Consider the following 12663-nt stretch of genomic DNA (forward strand, 5'->3'; position numbering starts at 1 on the left):
TTGATTCATACAGGATCCAAGCAGGTTTCTCTAGGAGGTCCAGAAGAAGGATATCTGATATTCAGAGGCTGAGAAGGAGCCCTACAGCCATTACAGCCACTTACTCACCTCACAGCCACCATATAAGGTAGGTCACTCTTATTTCTATTTACAGATGAGGGAATGAATCTGTAAAATGCCAGGTTCAAAATCCCATCCATTATATCCCAGGTAAGCTTTTCATCTCCTACTTCCCTACAGAAGCCATCTCACACCGGGAGAAAAATGTGATAAAGCAAAACCAATGCTGGGCAAGCACTACGTTTGCATTGCAGGACCATCTTTACATGTCAGAACTCACCAAGATATGGACTTCTGAAATCTGGCTTGCTGTTATATGTGACCATGGTTCTGTTAACAAGCCATGGTTTGTTGACTAGCCACAAACCTCAATTACAAGCAACAGTTTGTTGCTAGCTGACCAGCTCTGGCTTTTTAGACAACAGTTTATAACATCTGCAGCTACAGATGGCTTGTCCGTTGTTTATTACTCATCCTAGAACAGGAACTGCCAAAAGGTTCATCTATAGTTTGTTTCTCGTGCAAACTACCGATGAACCAGACTTGCAGGAAGACAAGCCACCGTTTGGTCACCTTGTGGCTCAAGCAACAAACCATGGGTAACACAAATGTGGCTTATTATGGTAAGACAACCCAGATTTCCATCTCCTCAAAGCACCAACCAGAGATGAGATAGGACATGACAGATCTTCCCCTTGCAACTGTTTAGTCTCTCTTACGGAGATTAGAGCCACACAATGTACATGGTGATTCCCCATTACCTCTATTTCTGTACAGTGCGCTTCTACTTTCTGCACCATTTCCTCAGCCTCCCGAACCCGGAAGCTCAGCTGTGGAGAGTGCTCCGATGGGTTCAGCTCACTATCATAGGACTCCAGGATTGCTCTCATTCCATCCCGTGCCTGTTGAAATGAAGCAAGGAAAACAAGGATCATTAGCTTTTGAATAAACACAGGCAGGCTGCATGTTCTAGTTGGCATCAAGAAGCATTTTCATCTTTTTCCTCTGTGAGATAAGGCTGTTTTCCTGCAGTAGAGTCCCGTCTCCACGTCTCTGACACCACTGTTGACAATTATAATTAAGCAGAAATATTGGAATGGGAAATACACTGTCTTCAAATAAACTCTTGATTAGAAATATATGCTGCTCCCGAGGAAGATTCATATGCGCTGCCTCCTTTGCCACATTACAAACGCACAGCAAAAGGAATAAAAATAAAAATAGCACCAAGAGAAATGGCATCTTTGGTATTTTGAATACCAGTTGAATACAAAAAAGCAGCAACTTGGAAGACAGGAGCTAAAAATGAGCATCGGCACAGATTCTACTATGTACTAACACAGATGCAATGCTTAACACATCAAACAGCATTTAGATGGTCTACTACACAGTCTACTAATCCAAAACTCTTAACCACTACACTACACTGCTTCTCAACTATTTAGTACTAGCAGATCATGATCTAAGGAAACTTCTGGATACAGATGCTCATGGCTGGCCTAACATGTTAGTGCTTGAGAAGGAAAATTCAAATGGCACCCACTTTACATCAATTCTCTCCTTAGGGAATTGACCTGAAGGGATGAGAAATTAAGCCAATACAGTAGTGAACTGTGAGCCATGTTCACAACAATCTTCCATTTCACTTTTTGAGGCAATCGCTCTGATTTCCTTCATGGCTGGCGCACTCTACAGATGTTCCTATGCAGTGTATAATATAAAGAGAAGTAATACCAGTTTGGATAATCCAGAGCCCTTGCCAAAACCTCTGCAGATTGGACAGTGAAAGCTCCCTCTCTGTAAACTGTCAAACTCCAAGAAGGATTCTTTGTGATCTCAAGTCTCTCTTCTCAATAGTACCCCACGAATTATTGAGATAAACCTGCTTCTCTTTGCCAGCTTAACAGCCCTGAAATGCTTCTCCTATAAGTTTCCTCTCCAGGGAAAAAAGCCAGTCAGGAGGAGCTACTCATTTATTTAGGATCTCAGAAGTAGATGACACCTCTTCCCCACTTCTCCAGCCAGTGAAAAAAGTTGCATTTCAGAAAGAGTAGAAATCCATGCCCCAGCATATCTAGGCTCAGGGAGCTGTCTCCAACGCAGCTGTCAAAATGTCAAATGCTTAATCGAAAGAGCTAAAAAGGAGCATATAAACTCAAGGTGGTGTGAAAGGGAAGGTGGGAATACCTGTTGGAAATGTTACGGATGTGTTCAAAACACTTTTGGAAGTGAAAGGTCAAACAGGAGAGGCTGGTGATGGCTCATCATGAGAAACCAAAGGACCGCTTCAGGCTAGAGAAAGAGAGTTAATGAAGGGGAGCAGGGAAGGCAGATGACTGTCGGACAAGGAGAACTGCCACTACTACCTCCTCCTTTTGCTTCCAAAGTGTTCATACAAATTAAGCCATCAAAGGGTCCAATGGGTCAACATGGCCTACCATGTGTAGAAACTTCACACCTCCAATCTCTATAATTTAATCTCAAGCTGCAGGCTTCAAGGATATTTTCAGGAGGTACGTCTTTCTCTTGCGGCTATCAGAAATCAGCCACTGATTGAGAGCTCCTCCAAAGACCTTTGGGGGAACCTCTACTTTAAAGATGCCAAACACATAAAAGGTCCAGCAACTGATGTAAGGCATTGTTGCTGTCTACTACATCTTTGACACTTATGTAGGAGCATCACCATGTTAAACAGTGTTGCAACCCCCCATTTTCCAAAAAAATCACCAATACACTCTCGACTGAGCAATCAACTGTTGCTTTCTTGCAGCAACTACTCAGAACAACACTAATATCTTCTTTCGGTGACATACTAGCAACTTCTAGGCTATTCTCCACCTTTTCCTTGAAGAAAACATGGGCACTCTGATTAGGAAAACCTGTAATAGGAAAATATAAAGGCTAAACAATCTGACATCTAGCCATACAGTCCTCTAAATCTCTCTTGCATGTTGCTCCTTCCTTCTCTAGGATGTACATTTCAACCTTTCCAAGCCGTGTGTTATCTGACAGTGAGTTTCTAATTAGTTGTAAAATACACACACACAAAAATCAATGGAAACAAAATTAAAGTTACAAATCTAACTAAAGTCAATCAGATATCTGGGGAAAACTTGTTCCTGGGGTAAAGTTTATCTAGTGTCATAATTTTATTGAAATCCTATATCTTCCTATTGACTTTTATGGTTTCAAGCTAGAGGCGAGCGTTTTCATTATTAGCGGCTCAGTGTTGCTCGCAGGGCCAAAGAGGGACTTTTCCTTTTATAAACAAGCTGTAATTGTCTACTTTATTGATCAATAAATCTCCAAACTGACTCACTTCACCACGGTTTCATTATATTATGTCTTCTGCATCATTTTCCAAGTGAAAATATAGTGTTTTTCTCCTTTTTTTCTGTCTCTTTCCTTCCTTCTTTTTTAAAGAAGGGGAGATTGTTTTGTCATTAGCGGTAAGAGAAGGAGGAACTACGCTGGTTGGCTTTCATAATGAGTTTTTAATGACAAATTCTAGTCACAGTTAAATCTGCTTTATTTCCACATGAATGAACTTCAACTATTAATCCAAAAACAAACACATAGCTCACTGGCTCTCTGGCTTCAGCAATAGGCAGAAGCCTTAAAGCGCTGCTTCGGAAAGTGCCGTCATGATGTTATTTTCCACCCAGCCTTTCTTTCACAGTCTGGAAGCAGCCCCGCTCCTGGCATTAAACTTGCCGTTTGCTTCATTAACAGTGATTTAAGGAGAATATTAATAGATTGCTTCATTTGTAAGAAATCAAGAAAGTACTTTCCTGCACGCAAACACCTTTTAGATTACCAAGTCCAATGAGCCCCCCAAAATGAGCCATTTTCAACGGGAAAACTAAAGTGCCCAGATTCCATGTTCAATTGTAAAACCACTTTTGAAAACTGCAATTTGTCCCGACACCCCAAAAGACAAGAGGAGCTATTTATTTAACTTCATCTATAGTCTTAGATCTGACTATGGATCAAAACGGTGAAGTGGACAAAAAGGTACTGAGGTGAGTTGGGAGGAAAATGGTACAGACTGTAGAGCACCTAATAAGCACCTAATAAGCTAATAAGCTCCAGGAGCTTCCAAAAATTATGTTCAGGCGTAGGAAGACCCATCTCTGTGTCTCAAAAAGACCACAAAGGATAATACGTTTCTACCTATACAAGACTGAACCTGAGCAAAAGCAAGCTAACAGGAACTGGGAACTGAAATGTCTAAAAAGCATCTCTGAAGATGCAAGCCACCGATGCTGGCGAAACCTTTCTAGAACATGGTCACATAACCTGAAAAACCCACAAAAAACTATGGATGCCGGCCATGAAAGCCTTTGACTTCACATCTAAAAAGCAATTTCACAATCACAGAGAAATAATGGGCTTCAGCTACTGTTTAGCCTGGGAAGTGGTTGGACCAATTCTATCCATGCAACCATTTCTCTGGCTGTAAAAGAGCAGCAATTTTCATCTCATATCTCGTGTTGACTGCCTGCTTAGCTATATATGTAGGTTCTGTTTACATTGTACAAGTCTGTTCTGTTGCTAAGCTTCAGAGTATTTCTACCCGAAGGAGTGCTGAGACGGGTCATCGATTGAGAGTAGCTGGCTGTCTATATTCAAAATGCAAAATTCCAGTACTTGTGTAATGATCCCCAACATTTAAATGATAAAGTTCTTAATCAGACAAGGTTTCAAGCAAGAATTAGGCAGTCTCATATCACACTGGGAAGGCTTTTAAAATGTACATTTTCTGAATCTAGACTCGGGATAAAATGCCGCACTTCGGCCATTTGCAAAGGTTAGCAACAGGCAAAACCAATAAGCCTCTCAACCTTCTTTCAAGGCGTCTCTCCTCTTTCTTTACCCCAGAGTACAGCTGAAGGAGCACCGGCACCATGCATCTCATTAGGTGAATCAATAATGAATACTTGCAGTTGCCTTCAAGCAGCAGACAAAGTTGAAATTGTGAAATTCAACTGCCCTGGGTGCCCCCAAGACTGCACTCTTCAATTGGCATTCCAGGACTAATACAAAATAGGTCTGCCACCTTTGCAGTTGCTATCAGGGCTTCATTGAACCAGAGGCCTGCCAGAAAATAAGATGTCTGTGGGCTTTTCTGCCCAACGCACATACCCAAAAACACATATACAGTAAAACCTACGCTTGCAATTTAATTCATCATGTATTATCCTTATTTATGAAAATAGCTATCTTTTGCCCTGTTGTCATAATTCCTACGCTGCAATTTACAGAAATGTATGCATATTTAATGCTTTCTAACAAACTTTCACAGAAGCTGAATGTTGGGGGGAAGAATCTGCCATATGGCAGAGCTGGCTCCAAATCGTCGGAGTGGCAATTTTGGGATCCAGCATGGAGCAAACTCCCCAAGGTGGAGATAAAAGGGGTTTTAAGCCAAAAGTTTGATTTTCCTTAAGGAAACCAAGAGGATGGAAGTGAACCCCTGAGGCTGACACACCTGTTAACATTTTGGCAGGACACAATTGTCCCAAAGACATGTTAAACTTTGATAAGATCTGCGATGTATTCTGATGGAAAATATCCTTGCCTTAACAGATTCCGGCCCCAAAAGACAACCGCAGGGATCTTGCATAAGGAATCATTCATTTCCTCTACAGAGCCCTATGTGTACCAGGACACAACATGTTTTCCCATTTCTGTGGCTAAAGGATTGTACTTTGTGGAATGCACAGAGTGTATCTTTTGAACATGGAAAAGCTGAAGAATCTGTATACCAGTCAGCACCAAGCTGTGAGTCTTCTACACTCTCATCCATCCAGCCTTTACTATAAGCACAAATAGTTATGTCTGTAGGTTTTTTTATACTGTTTTCCTTTGCTTTGTCCTTTACATCCTTCATTACATGCCCCTAAGTTTTACCCTCAACTTATCCACGGGTCAAATCAAAATCCATAATTTTGGCCCCAAAACTGCCCTCGACTTAACCATGAGGTCGACTTATAGTTGCGTATATACGGTAGTTTCTGACTTATGGCAATCCTAAGGTGAACCTATCACTGAGTTTTTGTGGCAAGATTTGTGCAGAGGCAGTTTGCCATTGCCTTTCTCCGAGGCTGAGAGAGTGTGACTTGTCGAAAATCACCCAGTGGGTTTCCAGTGCCGAGTGAAGATTTGAATCCTAAATAATGGTCATCATGAAGATCATCACTATCGCCGCTCCCTGCAGAGTGTCTCAGCCATGCCTCTGCCTCCCCCGCTACTCTCCTCTAAAAGCATTTAGCTGGAAGCAGCCCAAGAAGGTAAAACAAGATAAATGCTGCCCAGTGGCTCACTGTGTTTATTTTGCAATACAACTTCATTTCCAAGAGACGTAGGCATTCTGAAAACAAATTTGATACTTCATTTTACAACAGGAACCCCCTTAATGCCAAGCCCAATAGTTCATAAAGTTCTCCAAGTCAGTATTAACGCTGTTAACGTTAAAATTACAAAAAGGCTTTATCCAAGAAAATGAAGGATGCAGAAAATGAAGACAAAGTCCACGCTTTCCCGGAGATCGGGATGGTATTTTGTTGCGCACCCTTCACATTTGTTTCACAACGTAATTTTCTTCTGCAGTTTCAGGGCAAGTTATACTATCGTGGAGCATATTTCAGCCCGCGCAAAATCATTAATTTCAATCCGAGGATGCAGTGAACCTAAGAATTCCAATTTAGGAAGTGGGCCTTCTCCTTCACTCCCTTCTCAAACCAATAACTCAGAAGCACCATTGTTTTAAACAATTTGAATTGGCTGCAGCGCTAATTATGCATGCCAAAAAACATAAACTCTTCACCCTCCCCACTGAATGTGTAACTTGTTGTTTGCAAGATGGCTGCTATAGTTATTTTGATGTAGAGATAGTAAACCCTCTCCAAATTCACAGCTCTCTTTTAGTAGCTGCTATTATATATCCTAAGAATAAGAAATGGCAGCCCTGCCTGGACTGACAAAAGTTTTGCTATGCAATGAACCCACCGATAGCATAAAGGAGAAGATCCATAATTTGTTCTCCCCCATTGCTCCCAATATAACGCAGGGACATTAGCGGCCCATTTTTAAATCGTCTATTATTAAATAATAACCGTAATCATTTTATGATTCATGATTTATTAAATAATAATCATAGTAATTTTATGACCAAATTTGCAACTGAGGGACAAGAGTCAGAATTAAATTAAGACAGCCTGTTGCAACTGAAGAGCAAATGGTAAGAGGACTGCCAAAATAGTCAATATATGGGAAGGGGCCACTTCAAGGTTGGGGGGGTTGTGTGCTTGTTTTTGTTTCTTGTGATTGGGGGATACACATCACAGAAGCCAAGACATAAACAGGATTCATGCAATGGCACGTGGGAACAGAAAATTTGCCAATGGCAAAACATCTGCTTCACAGCCATATAGGGATAAATGAACAGGTTCTAAATTAACAATCAAGACTTTCAAAGTTTACTTCTGGAAAAAGTAAAACAGAGCAATCTGCATGATTTAACACCCTGTTTTTCTCTGTAGCCAACAAACCAGAGAGGGATAATGATTCAACAGAAGCAACCAGCCGAGAGACCAATCCTCCTACCCTCATTAATACCCTACAATGAAATAAATACTGTAGCAAAGAGAGCATTCCTGTCCTATTACCAGAGAAGAAAAGGTTGGCTCCATTCCCCTTGAACCCTCGATCCAGCTGCACCTTAGTAGTTCAGTGAGATGCAAAAAGGATCCGCAACTAGGGATGTGCAGAGATATGTGTGTATGTCAAGGCTCAAATCATTTATTTTCCAAACCAATCCTCTTGACTTCCAACAAACTATTTCACTGCAATTTTAGGACTACAGACAAAGAGCTGTTCTGAATAAAGTTGTCCATTGCTGGTCAAACATTTCAGGAATGGAATAAACCACGAATTTAAAGTAAACACTAGGGAATCCCATAGTTTTTTGTGGGTTTTTGGGGCTATGTGGCCATGTTCTAGAAGAGTTTCTTCCTGACGTTTCGCCGGCATCTGTGGCTGGCATCTGCAGAGAGATTTCCCCTCAAGACCCTACTCATCCCACCGCCAGAGACACATAAACTGCAGTTAAAAGCATCCCCTGAAATGACCAGAAAAGCAAAACCTTTACACACTCTTGAGCATGAAATTAGAAAGTATAAGAAGCACATCAAACCGCACCTTTAACTATAAATGGTTTCTTATAAGTGACCCTGAGCAGTTGCATAATCTATGTGCGTTAATGCACAGACACCACATAAAATAACTGCATTATTGATAACCCATCCCTAAAAAACAGAAAACAGGGCTGCCAGCAGCGACTCTACAAGGAATTAGTTAGCAAAGGGGAAAAAATACAGGCTCAGCACAGTATTCTTTGCCTAATTTATTAATACGTACAATTTTCAGAACAGGGATCTTGGATAATAATAAGAACAAAGCCAGACTTGGAGGAGGGGGCAGTCCCTTTGCTCTTTGACTGCGCCAAAGTCTCCGTGTCCCAGGACACAAGCTCCCTACCATCTGCTCCATTACTTGTGATTTGACACAGATCAAATATACTAAACCTTTGTGTCTGATGGCATGCCAAATCATAGTCACTCAAAATTCCCATCCAGTGGACTTGTAAACTGCAGAAGCCAGGTCCCCACGCATGTCTCTCAGATGGCTCTCATGTCATTACCCTGAAAAATCTGGATCTTTTTTCCCTCCTCTCTTCAATGTGTACATAGTAAGAGCTAGGGATATAGGGCATATATCACATATGTCTACCCTAGTATATTCTTGAGAAAAGGGTGGAGGGACTATGGTGTCTGAACAAATTCAGAGAGTGAGGCACTGAATGCAGCTAAGAATGTCTACAGAATCTCATCCTGTCACTGCGAGAAACGTTTTGCATTTTGTACATATTCATTTTCTCACTAAATGGGCTGCGCAAGCTAGGGACTCCCCCTCCGGCCCCAAATGTGACAAGTCTAAACAGTACAGAAAGCAACCATCTGCTTGACTGCCCAGTTAGACTCTAAAATGAATAGTGCGAAGTCAGCACCATCACATGCATGAAATAATGGCATTCAACTCGTATGACCACTGTTTGGAGTAGGAAGAGTTGCTGATTTGTTTTAAGCTCAAAGGCACTTGGTCTTAAACATTCCCCTTCTAAGACCAGCCTCTGTCTGTCACTTCATAACAGTAAGTATTTCGACTCAAGCCGGATATAACTTTTAACCTGGATCTTCTTCCTAAAATATCTAGCAAACCCACTGGAAACCATAGCAGTGAGCAATAGTAAACTTCTCAAAACGCCACTCAGAAATAGCAAAGCCAGGCTTATTATGCACAGCGCTGCTGTGAGGTATAAATCAGGAGCAGAAAATCAGGAAAGCCAATCATAAGGGTTCGGGTGGCAGCAACGGCGGCGGCTTTCTTTTCCACTCGAGTAGCTGTTTATACGGAAGCAGCTATGAAACACACAACTTTTAGTTAAGAAAGAAAGCAGATGGGCCGTGCAGATTAAAGAGTAAGGCTTGCCACGATGAAATAGTGCACTGCTGCATGCAAATCCCACAATAATTACAGCAGCCACATTATTTCACTAATGATGCTATGGCAGCGAAGTGGGACAAATGAACACGGAACGGCACACAGGCTGGTGACTTAGAGCCTTGGGGACGGCAAGGAGAGGAGGCAAGCCACAGGACCAGAAGGCAACACTACTGCCAGACAGTGCAATCCAGTCAGAGGGGGAACGAGAAAGAAATCCTGTCACTCCCAGAGGTCCCAGGACTATCCAAATCTTCATACAAGGAATGCCTTGGGAATTACTTTTTCAAAGGGATTGTGATATATATTGGTAATTGTTTTAGAAACCAGGCAAATGGATTAGCAATGTCTTGCCTGTGGCAACAAGGGCTTATATACAATTAAGAAATGTGAAAAACTAGCATGGCAGCCACCTTCCTCTTGTCCCCTGTTCTTCGCTCTTCTGCTTAAGTGCCCAGCTTCACCAGCTACACAACAAAGAGCCACTAGGTTGCCACCCTAAACCCTCACTTAGCGTGGCATGACAAAAAGGGCTGTAATGCACACATGCAATACTGCATGCATGCTGACCCTCGCATTTGGGAGACCCACAGTTTGGGGTAGAAATAGCACCACGGATGGATGTTGAGCAAAAGATGCCATTTTTATAACAATGACTAGAGGTAGGATTAATGGCAGCCACTACATTCAATTCACTTCAAAACACAGGAGGGAGTAATGCAGTGGCAAAAGAAGATGGACCCTGACATGTTGTTGTGTGCCAAACTATCCCTGTGGAGTGGCTGCATCAAGAATGGGAAGAGATGGACTAAATTCAAAAGAAGTCATTTCCCTTCTTCCATTCCTATTTGTTGAAGTCTTAGAGAACAGGCTTACTACAGAGTAAACTTCAATTCTGTTCTCTCCACAGGCAAGTTAGGGACTCTTGTAATTTTACTGGCAAGGACGGAAGAAGACAACATTGGGTTTCCCAACTTGCCTTTCTGAATGCCAGTCTCATCGCTGGTGACTGTCACATTTGTCTAAAAATCCATGTAAGGTTGTGTCTCCTGCCTTACAGGTATCTTTTCTCATTCGAGGTGTGTGTGTGTTACTTACCGAATTGGGACTCTTTTGACTGTGGATCTATCACATGGTGCCAGCCCCATACTGACTAATCTTTTAATACATCTTTCCAATCTTCCTTCTCAATCTACACAATGGTGTCTCATTAAAAGAAGTGTTATTTTCTGGGGAGGACAGAAACAGACTAGGCAGAAAGAGCAAAACACTTCAAATCTCATTGTGAAAGACCACTACTGGGTTTTCTATTACAGTTGTTCCCTGATAAATGAGAACACTGGACACAAATGAAAGAGAATGGTTACGTCTCAAAATTGGGTGCATGATTTAAAATCGGTGGGTTTTGTTTTTAAGCAACTATGGATTAAAATTACCTACAGAGAAAGAGAATTGCACTGAGACACCACTTCAGTGTTCAGTGAAGGAAAAAGGGAGATTTCCGTACATCTTTCACAGCAGATTAAATGGGTCTTATATCATTCAGTTATAACCTGCAAAAAGTTGGGTATTTCAATGCATTTTTGTGGTTCCTGGTCTTACCTCAACCAGAAATACAGGTGCCTCAAACACCTAAGACCTGGGTTTGAAAGGAGGATTTCCCTTCCTCACCATTCCTAAATGGTAGGCAAACCACCTTCCCAAACAGTGTTCCCAACACAATTCATTTCACAAATCTGAGAAGTCTTATTCCTGTGGCATAAAACTTAAATTACAGACCACCTTCTGCAATAACACCTTCTCTTCTCTTCTCATCTCATCTCCAGAGCTGTCCAAAAATCTCTGAGTGCTTAATATATTTGGAAACCATACTGGCTAGAATTAACTGCAAGCAGAATAAAACAGAGAGTGAGTTACCGAATAATAAATTACCAGCGTCTTTGCAACAGTGTTTGAATTTTCCCTTTGCCATTCATGCACTTAAGGTTAATTGTCTCAAATTGGGTACAAACTTTCCTACAACTGCTGATTTCGAACAGATTTGCTGCAAGGTCTGTTGACACCTGCAGCACTTGCAACTATTTAAAACACCATCCTATCAGGCCAGTAGTAAAACACAATCACCCCACGCCTTCCCTTGCCTCACTTTCTGGTTTGACATATCATAATAGTTCACCACTGCATTAGGAAATTGCTACCACAACTACATCGCTGTTGGCCAACCTCTTGGTAAATGTGCCATACAAGGATTAACAACAAATGCTACAGTACATATATAGAGAAGTATAAATGCAATCACTGTGTTCAGGATGGTTTTTGCTTCTACATTAGCTTTCTACAGTTTATGTCCCGAAGATGTGCTAAATTGCCTACTCAAGACATTTTGTTGTCCGAGACAAAAAAACAAATTACATCCCTACACACAAGCATACCTTTCCCAAGTCAAGGTGTAATACAGTTGGCCCTCCATTTTCATAGGGGATCCGTTTTGGATCACCCACCCCATAAAAATGGAGGCCCGCACTCATTCAAGCCCCATAGGCTTGAATGGAGCATGCCCTCAGGCATGTGCACCATTGCACTTAGCAGAGATCGCTACTGCAAATTGCCATATTAAAAGTTAAACAGACCACCCCTATTTTAAACAATGTAAATTATAACCACACATTGTTTAAAAGTACAGTAAATCTTGTTTTGAATCCTCTTCTTCCTGAACAATTGGTCTTCTACTGAAACCACAACTAAATTTTATATGGCCACCCAGCCCAAATCCCCTCCCCCCAAAATGTTTTATTTATGGCTGAGGAACAAGTCACCCACCAGATATTTGAACTACATCTCTCATAATTATTTGCGATTCGACACACTGGGTGAGATGAAGGCCACAACATTTAGAAAGACAAAAATGTATCAGCCCTGACTTAGGGGTCAGTTGTAACTCAGTGGCCACCTTTCTCTAACCTCTGTTCTCAATGGTTTGTCTCTTCCAGCGACTCCTTCTTCTTTGCAACCAGAACAACATCCAGCCTCAACATACTT

The 12663-nt window shown here is 41.6% G+C and overlaps 1 protein-coding gene across 3 annotated transcripts in view; it reads right to left on the bottom strand.

Moving 5' to 3' along the window:
- MAD1L1 (mitotic arrest deficient 1 like 1) overlaps window positions 1-12663 on the bottom strand; it is a 344649-nt gene that overhangs the window by 236798 nt on the left and 95188 nt on the right. For all 3 annotated transcript variants that reach the window (XM_042437442.1, XM_042437440.1, XM_042437441.1), the window contains one exon: window positions 822-962. In XM_042437442.1, coding sequence (XP_042293376.1) covers window positions 822-962 — 141 coding nt within the window. The remainder of the gene's footprint in view (window positions 1-821; window positions 963-12663) is intronic.

This window comes from Sceloporus undulatus, chromosome 8, assembly GCF_019175285.1.
Source record: "Sceloporus undulatus isolate JIND9_A2432 ecotype Alabama chromosome 8, SceUnd_v1.1, whole genome shotgun sequence".
NCBI lineage: Eukaryota > Metazoa > Chordata > Lepidosauria > Squamata > Phrynosomatidae > Sceloporus > Sceloporus undulatus.